Source organism: Anguilla anguilla, chromosome 7 (assembly GCF_013347855.1).
Source record: "Anguilla anguilla isolate fAngAng1 chromosome 7, fAngAng1.pri, whole genome shotgun sequence".
Classification (NCBI taxonomy): Eukaryota; Metazoa; Chordata; class Actinopteri; order Anguilliformes; family Anguillidae; genus Anguilla; species Anguilla anguilla.
Window position 1 is genome coordinate 13,788,031 of NC_049207.1, and position 23,990 is coordinate 13,812,020.

A 23,990-nucleotide genomic window follows, 5' to 3' on the forward strand; every position below is an offset into this window, starting at 1 on the left:
ACAATATAACCTCTTAGCTGGAAGGTTGTCTTTCAATGCAAAAAGCATAAATCAATAAAGTTAACACACAGGAATCTATCAGTTGCTTTGAATGTAAAAATATTGCCAAAATCCAGATTGACTTGCCAATGACCTGTACATTTATATATGTATTGAATTTGGCGGGATTTGAAACTGGAGCACACTATTAAGGGCGACTATATTTTCCCATAGAGGCACAGCACAGAATACAACTGCGTGTCTTTTTATTACCATAAAAAGAACCGGATCAAGTCTATTCTCATAAAACTCTCATGAAATATGGTTGAAATGCGATCAAATTCTAGCGTTCTGCCTTTTGTGGACCGGTAGCTACGCTGTGGCCTGTGTGCTGAACACTGGTGTGGTCAGGTTTGTAGTAGTCTAGCTGGTTGGCGTAGGGGCATGGGTTGGTTTCACGTTAAATTGATCCTTGGTCATGGTACCTGGTCATTCTTGCAACTACTCAATTGTTACACTCACAGTAATAGTATGAGCTAAGTAAACTAAAGGGCATTTGGAAAAAACATTGGGCCTTATTCATGAAACATGCATACAATCACATTTGATTGTAAACTGTGTAGGAACGTTCCACAAACATTTTGGCATTCATCATTTTTTTTATTATCTGTATATGTTCATGGCTGTTTCCTAATGCTAATCACATAAACAGGATTGCGCATAAAATGTACTAACAGTCGGCAATCATCATCTCATACACCTGGGATATGCACAAAAACAAAGGTCTGCACGTGTCATCCCATATTGGTTTTTCATAGGAACATTTTTAAGAACAAAAGTAATTTAATTTAAGAAAGGCTTTGTGAATGAGGCCCATTGTTTAAATGTTTGGTTTCTTTGTATTTCTGGTGGATAGCACTGTTACAGGTTCCAAGACAATCTACCTCTGCATGAATTGGGAGGCCAGACAAACTTACGTGATGTTTTGACTGTGTTATATATATGATCCCATGCTGTTCCAGCTACATGCTTCACTTCATAGCCATGATCATTTGCACATAGCACCTAATTTTGCTCATGCCTCGGTGTGATGCACTGTACAGGCTCTTACTCATCATAACGTTAGTCATCTTGTTGTTGACTTGAAACCATGCAGGTAATTTTCGTAGAGTCCTTCATAGAACAGCTCAGGATGCATGGTTAGGGGTTTCTGGTTTACTGAACGGACACTGATCTAGGAGCACTGAGTTCAGGTTTTAGCAGATCCCTGTCCCATTCTCCACCCCCTCCCCCTGGAGCCTGCAGTGCCCTTCTCCTTTGGTTGACCGCAACAGTCCGTAATGAAGGAATACCACACTTAGTGGAACCGGTGTGTATGTTTGTCTTAACATTTTCATCAACTGTGTGTTGTACTCCATATAAACATCCAATTATTTAAACCCTTGTCAATGATGAGGCAATCTCATATGCTTAGAAATGTTCAGAAGTTTTCAGTGACCACCGCATACTGACTGCTTTGTCTGTGTGGAAACATGACAAATGCAACAGTATCCTTTTAAATTGAGATGTTGCACTCTGGTGCAAATGTATAATCTGATAAATTGTGTAATATTTTCAGACATAAAGATCCTGCACACCATACACCATATCAAATTGTATAGTCAGCAACGGGAGCAACCTTTTAAATATTGTATGAAAGAATTTATTGCAGTCTTTCTTTTGTGTAGTTTGCACAGTATATTGTACATTGCATCAGCAGCTATGTGAGAGTATGTATATTAGGAACTGTACTCACCTTGATTGCAGCATACATAGCCCAAGCATTCTGAGGCTTTCTAATCAGCACTGCTCCTATTAGAGATGGGCAAACTATTTGTTTGACAATGGGACTTACCTAATAAGACCCATAGAGCAACAGCAAAGGAATTGTACGTGGAACTGAAGCTTGTTACTACTGCAACTTTCTGTTCCATTTTGATCGCATTGCAACTTTGTGTTTATTTTTTATGCTCATGTTGTTTTGATCATGAACTGCAATTCCCTATTCCATGTATGGTACCACTGCAATATTTTGTTCCATGTTTGGTACAAGTACAAGTTTGTATTTGATTATAGATATGGGTATCACCTCTTATTTTTATGTTTTGTATGTGACTGCAGCTTTCAGTGAGGTGAAAACAAGGTTTTCACAGATTGAATTTTGTTTTTAAATTGTGTTACATTTGAATTGTACTGTCAGTTACTTGTCTGATAAAAACTTTGTGCTAACTGTACATTTTAGAAACCACTGCAACTTTGTGTTATATTTTATGACTGCAATGTTTTGTTGTAACTTCTGTTCCAGAAACAATCTTTATTTTACAGTTGAAATGTGATCTGAACTTGGTCGTCCTATATCTGTTACCAGCTGCCTAACACAGACTGTTATACTGTGAATCTTTGTTTTGGACAATCTCATGTTGTGTTTTCTTGTAATTAATTCAAGCAAATCCTTATTGTGGAAAAACAAGTTCTAGATTTGTTGGATTTAAAGGAGGTAAATTACTTGGAAAAGACTAGATATGACGTATTGATCCATGTTATTGTGAATAGGACTACAGTACCTTATGTTTTTAATGAAACGATTAGCTTGCTACATTTCAATCTTTACATTCCTCCCTGTTTATGCTATGAGAGTCCTGTCTGCTTCTCTCTTCTGTCATCTGAGCTCAGTGCAGCACGGTGTGAACCTTTAGGATTAGCCTTAAAGACAGCGTGTGACTCTCTATTAATGGCGATGTCCATTGAGCTGAGACAGCACTGTCCTCCTGTGCATGTCCACCCAGTCTGAAGTTACCGGGCACACTGCATCTGACACAAGATCTGCTAGAGCCAGGGTAGTGTATCACAGCTCCCCTTTGGTATGTTTCAGTGGCGCAGCTGCAGCATCACAGAGGCATGGCCCTTACAACAGACCTGTCGAGGCCTGTCGGTGCCCCCCCCACACCTCTCTTTTGTACATAGGTGGGCAGGCACCCTGACATCTCCTGTCAGAGTGACAGTGTGAGACTCCCACACATTGATTGACAGTGAGAGACCCAGCCCCCAATTTCTTATTTTTTTCAGAGTACAATAACTGTTAACCTAGACCCAGTAAGGTATTAAGCTTTCAGTTTATCATGACTCAATAAATCACACGTTACACTTTCATGTTACCTTTACCCAATGACACATTAATCATTCAGATTCAGAAATTGCCCATTGCTCTTTCTGATCAGCATTACTACCTAACAACTAGGCCTGCTACTTTTCCGTTTGTACCCATTCTGAATATAACAAGAACTGCATGTATAGAGAAGGACTATATTTGACAATATATTTATTTCTCAGGCTCGATTGCATTGGAATGATGCAGACAATTTTATTAAAAATGATGAATGTGTACCAACATGTATGATTTGTAAATATATGATGCTTGTAAATATTGCCCTTGCATGGTCTAGTGAATGAGGGGCCCTGCAATTTAAAAAAAGAGAAAAATCTGCCTGTGTCTCCATGTCAACCATGTTTTCCAGGAATTGTGGGAGGATTGTGGGAGGGGTATGCACTCTGATTGCTGGTGAAGAGGCTGGCTGTGTTAGTAGATACAATTAGTCTCACAGTAATTAAAATATTGTTGTTACAAACATTTTGTCTTTTATATGACAATTTAAGTCACCCCCAGTCAAATTTAGGTTGTAGAGAGATCCTAGATGCTAAATTAATTTAAAATCCCCTAATTAATTTGGACATTAAACCCAATAGTAAAAATGATTAATATTTTGGGAAAAATAGAAATGTCAAACACTGAACCAAATAATGTTTATTTTGTGAAATATTTACTTTTTAAAAATACAATTATTTTGTAATTGCCCCAATTAATAATAACAAAAGAAAATGTATTGTAATGTGCTGGGATTTGTGCCTGTAGACATACGAACATAAGATCTTCCATCAAAATGCTTATTTTATTATACATTTCTGTATAAATGTAGAAAACACAAAAGCTTTTGTCAGAAATGTTGCCATTCTTGTGTTTTCCCAAATAACCTCTGCATATTTACTTATACACAATTGGTTGAATAAGACACATAGGCATTTTTAGGCTGATTTCTTCTACATACTTCACTATTTCTGCAATATGTCATTCTCACATGTGTAGAACTTTGTCATTATAGCAACTGCTACAGACTGCTTAAAATTGCACGGGATTGTGGGGCTGTCCTTTGATTCTGTGGCAATAACACAATGTTCTTAAGGTTTTTAATTATTTCATATGAATAATTTATTTGTACTCCTACGAAAATAAAATGCGCTAAAAAATATTTCTCTGAGCCTTTTTGGATATGCATGCCGATGTGAGTTAAGAATTAATTTGATTGTGCCATATATATAAATCCTTACATTACATTACACTGTCTGTCTGTATTGTGTATCTCTTGTACAGGAAAAATGGAGGGATTAACAATGTAATAATGGAATGATTTCAGATGTGAACTTGGTCCTGGAATTGACTGGAGTGCTACAACCACTGCTGTAGATCATTGTTAGCGTTTCTATTTTTGACTCAAACTTAAAGTTAAAGGTAGAATCATTGCAGTGAAATGTACAATTTGAGTTGTGAAGGTAATTTGTCAGTGTTTGTTGGCCAGGGTGTAATATTATGTTAGCCTGATTGTGTAGAATTAGACAGTATGACCCAATGTGTGTAAGTACAGCACTTTTAAATACTGCCCTAAAAAGTTATCACTTGTGTGATACAATCTTTGAGTGACCCTAACAAGTCGGCTTTACGCAGGATTGGCTGTAGCCTACTCTCCAAGCCATATCCACAAGCCAAAAACTGCTTGGGAAGAGTATTGTGTTAGTTAATTGGGCACAGGTCCTAAGGTCATGAGTTTTTATCCCTGAAGGAGACTGGACCAGCACTGGATTACAATGGCAAACTGTGTGCATTTTCCTGGATGAAAGCATCTGGAAAATACTCAACTAAAATAACAACAATAACTCAGTAACAACATCAGAGAGTAGAAATCACTTTAAATGTGCGCAGTTTTGGAATCGCTGCGTTATCTCTAGGAAAAATAAGTCAGTGCATATAGACCTACGGTACAGTTCAAAATAGCAGACAGCAGAAAAAATCCTGAGATAGGACTTTCGAACTGAGCCTTTTGCATAATTCCCAAGTGTTGGTGTTTGTGGCAGCACTACAGTTGTTGCACACACAATCAAAATAAAAAGGGATATTAAGTTAACATCCATTGAGTTTTATGGACAGGCAATATTGGCCAGCAGTAAAGGAGCAGCCATTGAGATAATGCACGGTACCACAGATTTTCAAGCTACTGTTTTGCATAATTTCAGTGTTCATCTTTTGTGGGACACAATAATAATCTGCGTTTTTGAGTGGTGTTTGGTGGCAGTTTAAGGGGGAGGATGCTCCCGGCTGCATGGTGGTCTCTTAAGGGCTGATGATGCAGGACTCCTGGGAACTGTTTAAAAGAGTAGAAAGCTGTATGCAGGGGGTGAGAGAGCGAACAGAAAGTGGTGTGGGTTTTTTGTACGGCCGTAGCCTACTCCCAGGGGAAATAACAGGGAAGCTTTGTGCCTGGAGGGAAGATAGGTAGTTTAGGGGTAAAAGTGCTAGTTAGATAGGCCATTTTGTTTTACTTGGGGAGTGGTACCTTAAGGAGGCTCTGTGAATTTTAGCAATAATTTAGGGATCTCGCCCGTGCGTGCATGGGAAGTGCTGGTTGTCTTGTGTGATCCTTATTTTAATTTGAACATAGCCAGTAGGACGGTGGAGCTTAAGGGGCCAACTGAGCAGGGCCTAATTTATGATAACTATAGGAGTTTGTTGTGTATCCCTTTCTAGTAATTTTGTAGTGGCGTGGTATGCTATGGTTCAGTAGATAAATTTATTAACTGCAGTTAAACAGATGGTCTGATGTGGTGTGTGAACCCCCTACGAGTTGTGTTGCCTCCTTGGGGAATCTGGGTTCCTCTGAGAGGTTTTATTAATGTAATAAAGATTTTTCCTTTTATTATTCTCAGGCGTGTGTCTTCTGTTCTCCCTTACTGGACTTACCCAGTTATTTAAAATGGTGGCAGCATCTTTTCTGGTGGCAGTTGGGCTGCCTTCCTGACATCGCTTTACCTTGAATAATAAGACTAAAGACTATAACGTTACACTAAAGCAACTCAAATAAGGGTTTGATATATTTTAACACATTACAAAAAACAAGCTATGGCTGAGAGAATTAATGTGATTGTGAATGTGATTTGCAAGCACAGAACTGTTCTTTGTTCACATATGACCACAAGGTGGAGATAGTTCTCTCTCTTTGCACTCTGTTGTATTTGCGTGAGCTCTAATTTACTCATCCCCCCCATTTTATGTTGATTTATTAAAATTCCCATAAGGTTGTGTGAACTTCTGGGTGCAGCAAGGTGTACAGACAGATTAAGTTGTGGCAAATCCCATAGGCCTACATCAGATGTTAATGTTGGTGAAAGGGAGATAGCATGTCATTGCAGACAGGGTTAGCCTGCCATCCCTTTCTTATTCCCAGACTCTCTTCAGATTTAGTTCTCTGGTCATCCATCATAGTTGTTTTCCTTTAACTGGTCTTCACAGTGAGCTTGTGATCAATCAAGTACCTGTCACGTCAAATTACCCTGTGGACCAAGTACAAAAACCAACACCCCAGTAAAGGACTGCATGCACCAGTGCTTCAAGAGATGTTATCAAATGAGATTAAAAATAGGGACCAGATTTATTATGGCTATACCCTTCCAATAGCTGTGTGTGTGTTCCCTGATGGCTGTTTCGTTTTTGATTTAGAATGACTTCCATGCACCATCCAGGAGGGGCACTAATTCCAAGGTGAAAGATTTCACCCCCTCCCCATCCCTATAAAAAACTTGGATTGGTTTTATGATTTTTCTTTCTGTCTGGTATGAACACTCAACTTGGTAAATTGGGTTTCATATAGAAGCAAAGCATTATTGGCAACAACATGTCAAATATTTCCAGTCAGAGGGGTGTTACTGGATGAAAATTGCTCAGACATGCCAAGCATGCATTTTAGGGGCTGGACATTGTTCTATTTTCGAAAATAGGTAATGTTAAAATAATATTTTTCTTGACTCATGTGGTTTAGGATCATAAATGCTTTAGAAAAAACATGATTAAATGATAGTCCAAGTATAAAAATAACACAAACGCGAGCAATGACGCCTTGTTTCAAAACTCACTGAATCGCATTATTATTCTTTAATATTATTCAGTTGCACGCGAACCCTGTTGTGCCGGAAGAGGTGAGTCGGTTTTTTAAAGATAACGTTAGACTAAAGCTGAATGTGTGAATAGTATAATTGAAGAAACCTAGTCACTTGCTGTGGAACAAAGCCATGTAGCCTAATCCATGATTTCTACGTTATTTTAGCTAGGATTTGAAATCTCAATTTTAAAATAGCGTGTAGACGTTAAAGTAGGTTAGCGGCTATATTGCTAATGTTACTCCACCTAGCCTATCTAGTTCGCTAACTTATTTTGTGATGCTGTGGACCAACGGTCAAATAACTTTACGAATATTGTGTTTATTTCTTTCTTTATGCAAGAGTTGAAACGGGGTATGTGCCATCCATCAATCACAAATTGGCCAATGTGATAGTATTTAACCCACTGTTGTGTTTATGCTATATTAGTTCCCAGATTTAACGGTGTTGACACACATTTAAATATGCAGATAATGTTACTAGCCAGCTATTGCTAATTGCTAACATTTGACATTTTACTAGTTTTCGTGATGTAATGGTAGCACAAGGAGATGAACTATGCTTTCGTCTATAGTCTAGCCAAGTCATTGTCAGGTGGCTTATTCTATTAAGAGCCAAGGAAGCGCGGAGAGCTATCATCAAACAACTTTATATTTGAAGTGTCCAGCCTGACCTGGAGCGCTGCACGACCTATGATTAGCATACACGCTGGCTGACGTTACTTGAGCAATATGACTGGTTTGTCATAAAATGGGCAAATGATTACTGTAATTTGTAGCTTTTGGTTGCGAAAGGCATTTATGTCGAGCCAACTACAGAAAACATTGTTTGATAGTCTACGTTAGCCAGTTAACTTTCCTACTGTACCCTACCTGGCTAGCTACCAGGTGAACGGAATTGTAAACGCAGGGGGTGGGAGTTCAGAAGTGAACTCAGCTTTCATTATTTAGTTAATATTTCATTTACTGTTAATATTTCATGTTTGAAATCGGTTGGGCCATTCAAAGTCGTTATTTCCATATGTGCAAAACTACAACAGAATTAAATTGTACTTCGTAGTCTAGGGGCCAACGTTAAACATACATAAAACTCGCCACCTTCGGTGCGTTGCAGCTTTGAGGGCGTGGTTTGGTGACGCATTGCGGCTCGAGAACCAAGGCGCAGGAGCGCGCGTGTCCCTGCTGTCCCCGGTTGTACCGACAAGCAAGACAAGGCAGCGGTAGGGAATCGGGGCTCTCCTTGAAAGAACGCGGTGGAATTCGACCTTAACAAAGATGTCGTTTATGCAACTGAAAAATATCTGAACAAATAAACTTTTGCTTCTATCATAGTCCATTTTATATTGTTTTTAATATGACGGAGAGACGGAATTGAGCCAGTGACATCGCTCTCGCAGGCTGGAGCGGCGTACTCGCTGTCGCCGGCCCATATAAAAAAGAAAAACAACCCCACACATAGATCTGATCCTGCGTCTCGTTTGTTTGCCTTTCTTCAATCAATAAATCCCGGACTGCAGAATCATGTCGGGCGGACAGGATGAAAGCTCGGTCCGTGTGGCTTTGAGGTAAGTCACTGACATTTTATTGCTTTTGCACAGTGATGCTCTTGCTGATCGCTCATGTACCTGCTAGCTTGTTGCAAGCATGCATCTCTATTGGAGCCAAATGGCTGATTTTCAGTGTCAGGGCCTGGTGCTTTTAAGTGATATAGGCAGCGATGCAGTTTTCGTTGGTAACTTTATATTTAATTAGGAGTACGCATTTGTGTGTTGGCGCATTGTTTTATTTTTTGTAAAGGAATACAGTCAGTTAATCTGCGTTTTATTTTGTGATGACTAGCAATACCCCCCAATGCTTCGTACTTCGTGTCTGGAAGTGCAGAAATCCTGGTAGCATTGTAGTAAGCCAGCTAGTTAGCTAGCTGTTATGCCAGTAGGTAGTATTATTCAAGGCTACGTGGAATGTCAGGTTATTCATTAAAATGTTGGAAATCTACGGAGATTCAGCCTCGCATCCATGGAGTGAACTGCAAGGTGAACAAATGGGCGTTGCTTTCGCTGGTAGTCTGTCAAGTGGGAGCCAAAGGAGTGACGACATAACTGTTTAGTAACGGACGAATCGTTGGAAAATCACAATATTCTGCTATGTTTATTTCTGGTTCTGCCCACGATGCCGAGCTCAAAACCTTAGGCCGCAGTCCAAACAGGACGGTTGAACGACCGTTAATCGATGAAAGAGGAGCTTTACTGACACTCCTACTGTCAGGAGTCGCCCACCCTGCGCATTGTTAATGTTGAAATTGTTGCTGAAAACAGGACTCTTTGTTTGCCGCTCACCCAACCGCCCAGTAATTAAATGCTTCATCATGACACTACAGTGCTTTAGTGCTCTCTTAGCTTATCAGATTTGAGGTGTCCTCTTCTTTTTGGGCCTTCAGGCTACATTTTGACTCGGGACGTAGGCTATTTCTGCAAAAAAGCACCTCAAAAGCATCACAGCGAGATCCAAAGGCGTTTTTTTTTAAAAATTTTCTTTTTTTTTTACAAATAATAAAAAGCTCAAAAGTCTTGTTTTACAATTAGCTGATTGATCATGTTGAAATAGTGTTAAAACTGCTATAGGAAGATGATGGATATAAGCTCATTGTTTTCTCAGGTGAGCTGCGAAGCATTCTCAGTCTAGAGCAGAGGTGTCAGTGTTAAAATGGAAGCACATAGTGTGTCCCATCTGCTCCATGGTGCAGACCTCACACCCTGACAGACATGTGGCTGGGGGCAGGTGGGCAGAGGGGGGGTGAATCCCAGCCAGCACACACTATTAAATCATAACGTCAAAGTGACAGGAAATGTAATGCTAAGAGGGAACATTGGTACGCAAAAGGAGGCTAATGCTGCTGTCAGCCCCCCACCAGTCTCCAAAAATCAGTCTAACGTGCCTGCATCTTCAAATCCCCACTCAGCCGAGGAGCTCTTAGCAGGAGGCTGTGATTGTCAGCAGCACTCATGCTGATGCAGGAGATATCGGGGGACATATGCAACCTCTGTCGCTCCCTGTCTCGTCTTGCCAACAGCTGACATTGATAAGTGGCGTTGGCCCTATTGCACGTAGACGGGTTTGTGGTTTTGTGCCCCGTTGATGTGCTCCATCAGCCATATTTGAGTATTTACAGAACGACGTCCATTATGAACCGAAACGAGGCTCCTGCCATCCGCTGAGCTTTCTCCTGCTCCTTCTCCTCGGGGACTAAAATGTCACCATTTCACCGTCAGTGCAATTATGACAAGCCATGGGTGAATAGCTGCAGATCATGTTTGACCTGTTGTCTGAAAAGGTGACAGCAGTTCATGTTTCCTTGTAAATGGTTATTGTCTTTATAAAACAGCCATGCCTTAGGAAGTATTCTCTCCCTTGTTGTGGCGGATCCTGTTTGATAGGTTCTGCAATTATTTTTTGAAAGCAATATACACTGCAACCTATAGCCTATTTATTCTTGACGTAGATAATAGTGTGTAGTTGAAGGACTGCTGACATGCTTTTTTACTGTCATACAATAAGCATTGTTTTATCTCCAGTACACACTGAGAAGTGAAGACAATGAGTAGTGAAGTACTGACCACTAATCCTTGTGTTAGCGGTTGTGGGGGTTGTTCACCTCAGTGTCAGTGGAGCTGTGGGCGGGGCTTATCCCTCTCCCCTTGTGAAGGCCCATCACTCAGCCTGACCGCTGATCAGAGAGGCAGTAATACTCTCATTAGGGAATGGTTGTGTGCGGGCAGACCTGCACTCTAGAGAGTCTGACCCCTCTCCGCTCCAGTCCTACAGTGTATCCTCATAACAAGCCGCTTCTACCATTGTTCTCACTGCGGTCCACCTGGAGATATGACCTCTGTCCTGGGTAACTTGGTCCATGGTCTTGTTATTTTATTTTCTGAGGAAGAGTTTTGCTGTGGCTTTACTGGGGCCGTGGGCTCATGTGGTTGTGACCCTGGTTGTGCTGGTATGACAAGGCTGGGCCCTGACATTGGCTTTGCATTGTTTTTGCTCACAGTCTCACACTGTAACGCTGCTTCAGATGGAGAGAGCTGCCCAGGACCGGAGTACATGTTTGTTTGAGACATACGAGTACATTCATGAAACTCTTCTGCATTTTGCTTTGTTTCTCAATTAATAATGTGGATTCTGCTAGAGGTTCTGCCGCACCCTGCCACTGGATGCTAATGCTAACGCTGATGGCAGGGCTGAGGCTGTGGGGAGGCGGCTTGTTAGCACGAATGCATGACAGGCAGTGATGTCACCACCTTCTAATATTCCTCCAGGTTGACGACATGAACCTTTTGTTTGGCAAAGCAATTTTTTCATTTCGGATAGCTGTGTGGGTTTGCCTGGCAAGCTAAGTGAATTCCATTTCAATGAGCTGTAAATGTTGTTCTACTAGCTAATTGTGTTTCATGTCAATTATCTGCAAAGGCTGCCTGGCAATAGTTGTGTATAATGCGGGTTAGAACTCAGCAGCAAAGGTTGCATGTTCCATTTCTCCTCGGATGACACACCGCACCTGTTATATGTGTATTATTTCAGCAGCGATGTTTGTGGAACTTGTCTGTATTTGACACAGTGGAATAAGTGTGCAGCTCGTAAAGGAAAGAGTAATAAACCAGCCAGCCTCAGGCTGTGAGGGGTAGACTGAAATGACCTCTTCCTCCTCCCGTTCGTCCTAGTGTCTGCAGAGCCTCCCGCTTCTCCCGCATCAGTTTCAGACCCTTGCACTGATTGTAGGTCCTCCATCTTCACCCTGCTGCACTCGTTTCAGTTCATCATGGTATTATAAATGCCCAGTCAATTTTGGAATGGAATCATGGAAACCAGGAAGTGTTGATCAGGACAGGTTTGATCTGATTTAGTGCTCTTAGGCAAGGAAGTGTCACAGACTGCACAGTATGAGTTGTAGTGGGTGTAACCTGAAAGGAGCTAATCATGCTATTGCAACAAAGTAATCGTCCAGAGCTTCAGTAGTAGAGTCAATGAGGTGGGATCATGATGTGCTAAAATAGAGAGAGAGGCCTATGAGAGTGACATTTATGGTGATGTAATGTCTATAATTATACAGGACATATTCATAATTCATAGTTTAGAGTTAGCTTTTACTTAAAGTGATATCAGATTTGAGTTATAGATCCTCTCATCCACCAACCTCACATGCAGGTAATCCAGAAGGAAGGGTTTATGCAAATCTCTGGTGATAATTGATAACAGTTGTGACTGCGTGCATTGTTGCTGTGAGGTAATCATACTGGGATGGTTCATATTGATAAGAAAGCAGATGGCCGCAGTGGGTTTACAGAGGTTTACTTGTTCATAGTGCAGTGGTGTACCATACAGTTTCTGTCAAATACTGGCTATGGTCAGGCCAACTGTAGCCGGTAATCTAGCTCATACACGTTTAGTGTATTTAGTGTGGGCCAACTAGACTGGTTTATTTTGTGTCTACAATATTTTGCGCTCCTGAGCTGATTGATTGTAGAAGGAAAAGAATTAGTGGCTGAGTGCATTCTTCAGAGAACATGCTTAGATTGCACCTTCCCAAACACTAGACGTTGCAGAAATAGTATGGGCATACAGTCAAGATTTGGCATTGGAAAGTGAGAGTACATTGAAAAACTAGTGAATTGCAAGTTGTTAAGAAAAGAACATAGCTGCCGGCTGGTTTGCAACAGGAACTCCTCAGGCAATGCAGGAAGGAATACAGGGAACTTGGTCTCCCTGTTGACAGATAGTCTTTGCATCGGAATGACAGCTGGAGCACTGTGACCTAACGGGCAGAACAAATCAACTGACAGCCGTTAGTCTTCAGCATGAGGACATATTGATTACTTCCTTAGCATTCAGTTTGCTTGAGATGCTATCTGAACATGAGCTGAGGAGACTGGTGAAGCCACAGCACTGAGCAATGGAGAAAAAAATGGGTCTTGTTCATAAGGCATTAAAAAACTATGATGGATAATAAATGCAGTTATCTGCAGCAGGAAGGGCAGCTCCTCTTCTCTCCTTCCGCCTTGTCTTTTTTGTGCAGTATAGGTAATATGGCAATCAGTTATGGCAGTGTTATTGTGCGGGTGTCTCATTATTTACGGGAGGAGCATAGTAATATTTGGCTGCGCTGTGATTTCACCGCTTATTAAATGCGATATGCTGAACCGAAGGGGACAGAGCGCAGAAGTGTGCAGTGTACAGTAAAAAGAGCCGTTGTGTGAGCGTTCATTGTTCGCTGGGACAAAGGGGTGGGTGGGTTTGAGGGGGGTACGTAGCTCTCAGGCCTTCCGTCTTTGTCATGTAAGACACACCTGTTGAAAACAGTGACCTGCCCAGAACAAAGGCTCCCCTGCTCACATTACACTGTTCTGGTCCGCTGGGCTGCCCTCGGAGGCGGACTGACCCAGATGAGCGGTCCTGGGGGCTGAGGGTCACTCACCACCGCCTCCCTTCTGCCCGCACTTCTGATACACGAAGAGCAGCCTGTAGGCCTATCTCTTTACAGTGAAGAACTTTCGGGAACTTTCCTGTGGTACTGTAATCTTATTTCCAGTATCCGTTTTATTTTATTTAGGATAGCATGACCGGCCCTTTCTCTGTCGTTCAATACCATAGCAGGACAGAACATTTTTCACATGTGCAAGTTAATGATGTATTTGGCATTAATTAACTGGTTAAACAAGCAGTCTTTTAAGCATTTTTCCCCCTCAGTGAACTCAAACCCCGATGTCTCTAAGTTGCAAGCTACTGTAAGTCCTGGCAGCCATACAGAGCGCAGATTATTTTAGTAGGAGACAGCCCTCAGTATAGCCTACACTTAAATCTGACACGCACGGAAATGAACCGTGCCCGCGGTCGAGAGCCGGGTCATGCGCGTGGCCCACGGGGAGACCGGGCTTTCTCCAGAACCCCAGGAACCTGTGGAACCTCGGCCCAGTCAGCGCGCGGCGTCTGCTCGCGTGCAGAACCGCGCCGCTCGCGCGGTCCCGCACCCTGCCGCGCGCGTGCTCGCTTACGCGATTACGGCGCAGAATGGAGACCCGCCTACTGCACCGCGGTTGGATTGTGCTCTGAAAGCACACACTTCATGCAAAACAAATTGCGGGTAATTATACGGTGACTTGCCTGTGTTCTCTCCGCCCACGTAGGCTGTATTTGTCTCTTTCTCCCTCTCATTTTTTGTTTTGCTCTTCCTTTCGTCCTTTGAAGCGCTGGAAGCGGAAGTGTAATCCCGCAAATCCCTCTGATTGTTAAAGTTCCCACAGTCGCTCACCTGGGCTTTGACATGCGTTGTGCTAGTCTCTAAACATGCAGAGGTGGGGATTTTAAAGCCCTTTCAAGCGCACAGGCATTTTCCTGAATGAAAGGGACACCTTCTTTGTGTATCACGTTTGAAAGGCTCACAAAAAGTTATTCACAAAATGGTCAATTTCACATGTAAGAGCTCTCTTTGGTAGATGATGTCATTTCGCAGGTATTTGTTATCTGGTTTATTTTGAAACTGAAAAACGGTTCAACGATCTTTCAGCTCTTTCACAGCAACTTATAATGTAACTGTGTAAAGGAGGGAGAATATTGTGTGCAGAAATAGAAAGTGTGTACAGACACATTGTTGACACCGGGTTGAATTTGGACATAGCGCCTGTGAGTAGAATGTATTTTTATATTATTGATATTAGTTAGGCTACTGTTTGTGCTTTGTGGCTGTGTTGCAATTTAATTTGTGAACTGATGTGTTTTATGCAGTGGACATTCACAGGTCAACCACTGTGAGACTGTTGCAACACATTAAAACCTAGGCTAAATCTTGCAGGGTGGAGTTAGCTGTGACCATACAGATAAAGCACAAAAACTACTTTGTTTGCACACTGTCTTAAACAAAACTACAACACACTGCGTTACGCATGACACGACAATGCAGTGTTCAGACGGTTAAAACGTGAGCGCAGAGCTACGCGGCTTTGCGCTGCGGTGCCCAAGGCCGCGGAGTCGCTCGTGCGAGTGAGCTGCAGTCGCATAACCTCTTTCTGCAGCCACAGAGACGCCGACGACGGCTCGGCCCGAAGGTCACACAAACCGCCGGGCTCTCCCAGGGCTCCGAACACAGATAGAGCTGTGTGCGTGTCTGCCTTAGCCTGGTTTCTCTCCTTCAGGACTCTTCGTTTCGAAGGCCTTTTGTTTTCAGATCGGAGAGTCAGCGGGATTCGGCCTTTTGTGTCTGAGAGCCGTTTCTGCGCGGGCTCCTGTGATGTTTTCTCAAAAACCAGGCTTAGTTTTCCCTCGCCATTTAGCATTTTTAGCAGGTGGGAGCTATTAGTGTATCATTTGAACGAGTTGCGTTGTTCAGTTTGCATGTTTCCTATTATTTAGACCTCCCCCCTTAAAGAAACAGGATAAGTTAATGTCATCATAGTGTCTGTTCTGCATATTTGTTGGTATAAGTCACTTTTTATTGTTGATCCTTTGGAAGATGCAGAGCCTTGGCAGCCTTTTTAAATTATTTGCTTTTTCAAGTTGTATCAACATACACTGTGGAATTCTGTGAAAGAGAATGTTTTATTCCTTTGTGCTTACCTAAAAGGGACAGGTGTAAAGGTGCACAGCTGCTTGGTAGATGGTGATGGTGATTGTTCTTGAAGTACAGTGCTTGTCTGAACTTGTGCTTCTTATACTGTCTATTCATGCTATTTTGTACTATATTTTGGGGTAAAAGGAATGGGCTTCCGATAATGTTCCATGGCAGTACTGCGGGAGGAAAGCAGACAGTTCATGTGTTTGTATGCAAATTCAGTCTCATTAGCATATGTGTGGGTGAGGTAAACCTGTAATAACTGTAAACCAGAGCTCAAATGTATGTGTGTGATTGTATGCTGTAGCATTAAGACTTACCTTCACTGGAACTAAGCGGCCTAACCCAAAGCACGTAAAACAACCTCAGACCCAAGGGGTGTCCAGATACTTTTGGTCATATAGTGTATGTGTAATTCTGTGGGAAACTAAAGCCGGTACTCCACTGTTGGTGACAGCCTGTGCGGTCCCCACACATCTCCGCTGTCCAGTTGTTGTGGTAAAGAGTGACAGTTCAAGCTGTTTCAGGACTGCTCAAGCTTTGAAATGCTCCAGTAAATTGCTGCAGTGGCAGCGCATCCTGATAAGCAAAATAATTCCTGTGGTGTAACTGACAGATGAAGCAGAGTTCAGTCCATGGTTGTGGATCCAGGACTGAGTCCTATAGATAAGATGGGTGGATGTGTGGAAGAGATGTGTCTGGGGTTATGACGTAGGGAACCTGTGAGGAGTCTGCAGTGTTTAGGCCAGCAGGTTGGACCACGGCTCAAACACAGCAGCAGGTCTTTTGTAAATGGGTGTGGGATCACTTCCACTCTGCGGAGTGAGTGCTTGCCATCTTCCCCAGACTCTGTTTAATGGTTTGCTGAGGCAGCTGGGGCGTGAGGGGCATTAACCCTGGTGACCAGCGCATCATCCTCAAGCCCTGCCTTCAACAAGGCCCCCCCCCCTCCCCCCCCACCCCCTTCTCCCCTACTGCTGCTGACTCCTTTTCCACATGTCACCCTGATGCACAGCAACTGAATTCACTGTAAAATAAAGAGTGCATTTAACTGTAATGGACTACATTTGGTTCCAGTTAGATTCAATTTCTCTGTTAGGGTTGATTTAATACTGAGAATCTTTCTGCTTTTCTTGTCATTCAACCCTTCAGCTACCAGTCTCTGGTGCATGGGGCCCCCTGTTACCAGCCCACCCCACTATACACCCCCCACCCCCAGGAGACCACCAGGATGGGGGTGGATTATGCTAAAGAGCTGGGTCCACCTGCTGCTTCCATGCGGGGCAATATGCAAATGACGCTAATCTGCTCATACATATTCATGAGGCGTGTACAAAAACCTCGAAGAGAACCAAAATGTGGCCGTGAAACTCGAAGTGACTCACATGACACTTCCACTGTCCCATCAAAGACATTGTTTCCGTGTCACAAGATCTTTAAATCGTTCCTGGCCTAGGCCCAGATTCATTCAACGTTTGGTTCCCACTTGCAAGCAGTTATTGGTGTTTTTCTTCATAAACGCAGTTTAGTCATTCACTCCCCAAACTTTTTTGTTTCAGTATGGACCACTGTAGTCAAAATTTGAATCTTTATTAACAATCTTATAAGGCTATGGTCCAGAGAAAGGTTCTGGAAGCCCTCCCACCCATCGATGTAAGCATGCATGGATGAGACAGAGAGTCACAGCAGCAAACCCCCCTCCCCCAGAGGGGTTTACGCTGAACAGATCCAGCAGCAATGAGGATTATTATTAACCTTCATTTAAGTAGGGTAGGTTGCTGCATGTCTTTGGATGAGCGAGGAAACCGGAGTACCCAGAGGAAACCTTGCTGTGAGCATGAGGGAAGGGCTGGGGTGGAGGAGGGGGTTTAGACTGGCAGCGTGCAGCAAGCATTCATGCAGGAAGAAGCAGGTTTAGACTGGTAATATGGAGCAAGCATGCATGTAGGAGGAGGAAGCAGGTTTAGACTGGCAGCGTGCAGCAAGCATTCATGCAGGAAGAAGCAGGTTTAGACTGGCAGCGTGCAGCAAGCATTCATGCAGGAAGAAGCAGGTTTAGACTGGCAGCGTGCAGCAAGCATTCATGCAGGAAGAAGCAGGTTTAGACTGGCAGCGTGCAGCAAGCATTCATGCAGGAAGAAGCAGGTTTAGACTGGCAGTGTGCAGCAAGCATGCATGTAGGAGGAGGAAGCAGGTTTAGACTGGCAGCGTGCAGCAAGCATTCATGCAGGAAGAAGCAGGTTTAGACTGGCAGCGTGCAGCAAGCATTCATGCAGGAAGAAGCAGGTTTAGACTGGCAGCGTGCAGCAAGCATTCATGCAGGAAGAAGCAGGTTTAGACTGGCAGCGTGCAGCAAGCATTCATGCAGGAAGAAGCAGGTTTAGACTGGCAGCGTGCAGCAAGCATTCATGCAGGAAGAAGCAGGTTTAGACTGGCGGTGTTCAGCACGCATGCATGCTGGAAGAAGCAGGTTTAGACTGGTAATATGGAGCAAGCATGCATGTAGGTGGAGGAAGCAGGTTTAGACTGGCAGTGTGCAGCAAGCATGCATGTAGGAGGAAGCAGGTTTAGACTGGCAGTCTGCAGCAAGCATGCATGCCAGAGGAAGCAGGTTTAGACTGGCTGCATGCAGCAAGCATGCATGCAGGAAGAAGCAGGTTTAGATTGGTAATTTTCAGCAAGCATGCATGTGGGAGGAAGCAGGTTTTAGACTGGCAGTGTGCAGCAAGCATGCATGCAGGAAGAAGCAGGCTTAGACATAATATGCAGCAAGCATGCATGCAGGGGAAAGCAGATTTAGACTGGCAGCGTACAGCAAGCATGCATGCAGGAGGAAGCAGGTTTAGACTGGCTGAACTAAGCGATGTTCAGTTTACAATGAACAAACTGAAAGCAACATTTATCTTTAATTGATTCAAAGTTAAGGGCAAATATTGATTGAATCCAAGCCGTAGTGTTTGTTTTAGTAGAAACAGAGGCGTATGCACGCGTGCACACCCGCATGCCCATCTCTCCCCATGACTGTCTCATCTTTGCCTTTCATGTTTCCCCACTGGCCCCAGACAGCGGCCGTCTTGCCCCCAGTCGTATGTTTAGCCATTGTCTGCAGCGGCCTTTGTGGAAGTTTCCTAGCCACCGGTCCTCTGTTTGCACAGAGCTGTCAGCCTTCTGTCAACATGTCATGCCTGAGCAACAGTGAATCCTGAGTTTTCCAAGGGGGGGGGTGGGTGAGTTGGGCGTGGCAGGTGCTGGATTGGGGCCTTTCCAAAACCCTGCAGTATTCCGCTGCTGTAGCGGCGGGCCAGATGACATCACAGCCAGCAGGACTGTAGCCACACCGCTGATAGAGCGCAGGAAATATGTTAGCCTGACCCTGGGGCTTAAAAATGTCAGTCTTTGTTGGTCTCTGGTGCATTTACAAGTGTTTTTAACGTGGCTGCAGAAGCGTCCGGCTTGTCTTCGTGTCAGAGACATTTCCGGTTGCCATGGCCTCTTGTGTTGTCAGAATTCCCCTTTGAGGGTTTTACAGCTAGTAGCAACAGGAACATGTCCTCGTATAAGCTGTATAGCTTGTGCTCAAGGGACTCTTTCCTCTTTTTCCCCTCATTAACATGATGTGATGGGTGATAACCATACTCTTGTTTTCCTGTTAAGGGAATTCTGCACAGTGACCTCTCACCTGGGAAGCACTACGCCAGTTTTTGGCAAACAAAGTAGAGGAGACCTCTGGTTGCTCAAATGTCCTGCAGGCCACAGAACATTTCCAAGTCAACAGGCTGTTTTGGAAAGGGTGTGGTATAGCAAGTGTGGCCTGCAGACACATTCTGTTTGGACATCAGGAAACATCAGGCACAGGCTTTTTCCATGGTAACTGCAGCTGTTGGTGTAAATGAAACTCCCAAAGCCCAACAGAATTTCTGGCATAATTCTTTGTGTTCTTTCGTTAGAGAATTTCACTTGTCCCCAGGCAGAGCCTGTTTTGACCTGCTGTTTGATATTGGGGTGAGCGTGACTAGCATGCGAACAGTGCATTTCTAAACCGTCAGTGCTAACCTGTAAATTAAGTTTAATGAGCGGGACCTGGGGGCAAGGAGTGATTTAGCCATCAGAGGGAATGTTTTATTTAGCAGGAAAATCATCACACCGTCGCTGATCTCACTTGTTGTTTCTTGTTTCATTCTCTTCATTACGGTCGGTCAGATTAACAGAACTATATTCTGGGCCACTATCATCTTTAATGAAAATACCAGCCAGTTTATGCGATGTACTGAGCATTTTATGATTGTGTGGTTGCATAAATAAGATTTTAACATCATAATTATATTTTTCTAGTGAATACCATTTCAACATTCAGAGACTTTTACCTGCCATCACCTTGTGGATATGGTTGACTGATTCCCTACAGGGAAGGTCCCCATTAACCCCGGCTGTGCTGCAGAGAGGTGCGTTTGTTAAGAGTAAGAGAGTGCTGAAAGCCAGGGCGGTCACGGTGATCTTTTTTAGTGCCGCCGCGGCGATGTCGCTGACAGATGCGGGGGGGGGGGGGGGGGATTTAATGACATTTTGAGATGAAGTGGCTGCGCGGCGTTTGCTCATCGGTTTGGATGGTCTTCCGATGCTAATGTCCCTCTCCCCCTGCATTCAGGCGCCTGGGACCCTGGGGGGGGGAGGCTGCAGGGGCCCAGGACGGAGGAACAGGTTGTTCGGTGTCGTATGTCACCTGACGTCTGTTATGTAAAGCGGTTAATTATCCTCAGACTGACGTGGGTTGTGACACAGAGTGATCTGGAGGCCGTGGAGGGGTTCAGTCTCCGGTGGTGGAGGGAGAAAGCCTTCTTCCCTTCCTGCTGCAGGCGTTTCAATGCTGAGGCATGAAGAAGTTTGCCTGTCACAGTCCCTGTTACCATGGTCACAGTCCCTGCACTGAAGCTGGCACAGCCGCTGTTACCGTGGTCACAGTCACTTTGCTGAAGCTGGCACAGCCCCTGTTGCCATGTGTGATTCTGAAAGGTACCCCAGGGTGTGCGTCGTACTGAAATACTCATTAATATCCCCAGAAACCACAACGCAATGCCAATGTAGAGATCTCAGAACTAATAACGACACCAAAAGAAACAAGAACATAATTTGATGCATAATGTTTCCGATTGCTTTATTCAAAGGCAGAAAAATCCGAATGGACAAAATTGTCCTGTCTGTATTCTATAATAATCTTGTTTCCTGAGGCTGTGGTCAGGCCTGCGATGGCTTAATGATGGCGCTGACATTTCGCTGTCCTGTATGACGTCAGACAGGGGAGACGGAAATCTAATCCACCCTCAGTCTCTGCCGTCACCGTCTCTGCAGATGGCTTTGTGATGAATTGGTGGTGTTTATGGTTGACCGTAAGGAAATTATTGGCGTATGGTAAACCCTGGAATACCCAGCATAATGCTTGTGCCTATTGCCCATTGACACAGTTGACACAATGTATCTCGTGCTCCTGAGATGAATTACCGTGGCGTGTTGAGTGAAGACTTAAGTTCTTTGAACGAGTGTTCAGGACAGCGTGCCGCAGTCCTTTAATAGTGGGAAATATTTGGAGGCGTGTCTTCGTGTGAAGTGTGGGCGGACCCCAGCTTTGCTCTGACTGTAATTGGAGTAATGAGGCTGACAGCTGGGGGTTAACTACAGGAGTCACATGGTGCAGATTGCTGTACATTACTATAACTCCACACACCCTACAGAGCTGTACTACGACTCTATTCTCACACTGAGGTCATAACGAAACAAAACTAACTTTAAAGAAATAAAAATGGACACACGGTAACCCTGTTTTATTATTTTAGTAATGCAATTTAACGTGATCAATCAACGTTCTGTTAAATTAAAGGTAAAAAGCATGCTCTTAATTCAAAGTGATTAAATGCACCAGCCTGGATTAATTTAATAAATGAATGCTTTTAAAAATACTGATTTCTGCCGCTTTTTAAAAAGTTTTCTGTGATTTTCAACTAATTTGCTGTGACTGCATTGTGAACTTAGCCAATATTTTATATGACAAACACCCAGCCTTAGTTAAAAACAGAACTGTACTATAAGTCCACACACACACAGTGAGTTCATAACAGTTTGTAACTGCACATGCACACTGTATGTATACCTCTCCATACACTGTGTGCCCTGGCCCCCGAGGTTCTTTCCTTTCTGCTGTAATACAGACTGTAGGTTGAAGGCTCAGTTTTCAGAGTGACTGGTTATTTGTGTGGAAGATTGAGCGGCAGGGGAGTAGGGGGGCCCAGGACTGAGTGGGCCGGGGGGGGGGGAGTCAGAGAGGCCAGGGGGGGCGTACTTGGGAGGGAACGCTCTCTCAGCATCGTCTGTGAACTGCTCACCCTCAGCTACTTAGCACTCATTACTTAACACACCCAACAATTTATTTAAGGGAGCGTTATAACAATGCTTGGGTCTGGCCGGCAGGTCTGGGCGTGCTCAGAAGCACGCTGGTATCGTTTCACGCCCCCGGGACACCACAAGCATTTTCACTGCGGTGGCCAGGCAGGACCGAACAGCACGAGCGGTGGAGGGAGAGCTCATTATGAGCCCGTAAACACAGGCCTCGCACATCTGAACCCAGCCCGGCCCGCTGCGTGTGTTTGAGCTCCTACAGCAGCAGGGCGGCCTGATTCACCGCCCCTGCTTCGCCGCTGCTGCCATTTCCCCTGATCACAGCCGGGGAACCCTGGAAACGGAACCAGGCCGAAGGCCAGAGCGCCTTCCCTGCCGCAGCGCCCTTGTGGATCTCGCCCGTGTGCGGCAGAAGGAACGCTGGCACGGAATCGGCAATGCCAGGCCCTCAGCTGAGGACAGGGGAGCACAGAGAAGCCCTTTGGTTTGCACCACCTTTATGAAAATAGCTCTGGCGTGCTGGCGCTAGCTCGTAATAGCCGCACGCTTCCCTCGTTCACTTATGTCAGCGTGAGGAACATTTAAGACCCTCTATGTCTGAGTTCCTAGTGCTCTTCCGTCGTCTGTTGCCATTTGGTGAGAGAACTTTGTACGAACCTTGCACTGGCTGTCAGGACTTTTGGGGCTGGGTTAATAAAATGAATTAGGCCTGTGTGTTTTGCAATGCGTAGCCTGTAGCCATCCTAACTTTCCCAACTCGCTGCATAGACGTGCTGCTTTATTCCCCTCCCTGGAGAAAGAAAGGTGCTGCGTGTGGTTGGGAGTTACTCTGGTGCTGTTCCAGCTGGCATTGTCACACTGCCGCAGTCTGGAGCTGGAACTGTAGCTGCCTCGGTGCTGCGGGTATCATCTCAGATGAGGTCCTATCAGCGATCATTTCATTGTAATTCCAGTTCGCATCTGTGCAGTAGCACTAGAGAGCTGATGCAGTGCTGTTTCAGAATTTATTGCTGTAGCTCACATATTTATCTGGGAGAAAACAGTCTAATCTGCTAATACAGCTGAGTGTCTGCTGAAACATCTGATGTGCGCTACAGTGCTTTGCTGAGGAGTGCGCAGTGTCCAGACTTGCCACCATTGTGTCTATTCTGAAATTCTACACCCCCCCCAATGCTCATGCAAACAGATTTATACACACACATGTAAACACACACACACACAGACTTACACAGACACACACACACACACACACACACGCAGACTGTCAGACACGCACACACTCACAGACTCACACACACACACACACACACACACACGCTCCTCCATGCACATTCCCTGCACTCTGTCAGTCTCTCAGCCATCTGGTCCCCCAGCAGTACTGACCTCAGCTCTTTCCCCACAGCCCTCACTGGCCAGCCTCCACAAATAGAGCCCCCGGCCCCCGCCCTCCCCAGGCCGGCACCGCTATCCCTCTGCCCCAAAACATGAGTGGGGGGAGGGGGAGGGGGCAGGGTCACTTATTTATTTATTTTTTTTCTTCTTTCTTTATTCCCTGTTCTTTGTCTGTCATCTGACATTTAAGTCTATTCAATGAACAGTTTCAAACACGCAGTTCCTGTACGTGAAGCAAGTACACTGAAATACCCTTTTAGTCCAACACAGTTTGGCATAATATCGCACAGTTTTTAAGGAATGCACTGTGTGGTGAATTTATAATCATCCTTTCC

General features: G+C 44.3%; 1 protein-coding gene across 8 annotated transcripts in view; it reads left to right on the forward strand.

The window, feature by feature from the left end:
* The first annotated feature begins 7,292 nt into the window (after positions 1–7,292).
* Positions 7,293–23,990, forward strand: part of kif21a (kinesin family member 21A) — a 44,115-nt gene continuing 27,417 nt past the window's right edge. For 7 of the 8 annotated variants that reach the window (XM_035426350.1, XM_035426356.1, XM_035426353.1 and 4 more), the window contains exons 1-3: positions 7,599–7,632; positions 8,392–8,497; positions 8,795–8,842. In XM_035426350.1, the coding sequence (XP_035282241.1) occupies positions 7,614–7,632; positions 8,392–8,497; positions 8,795–8,842 (173 nt within the window). In that variant the 5' untranslated portion in view covers positions 7,599–7,613. Of the gene's footprint in view, positions 7,318–7,598; positions 7,633–8,391; positions 8,498–8,794; positions 8,843–23,990 lie in introns of those variants that run through there. The other variant, XM_035426358.1, reaches the window with a different exon arrangement.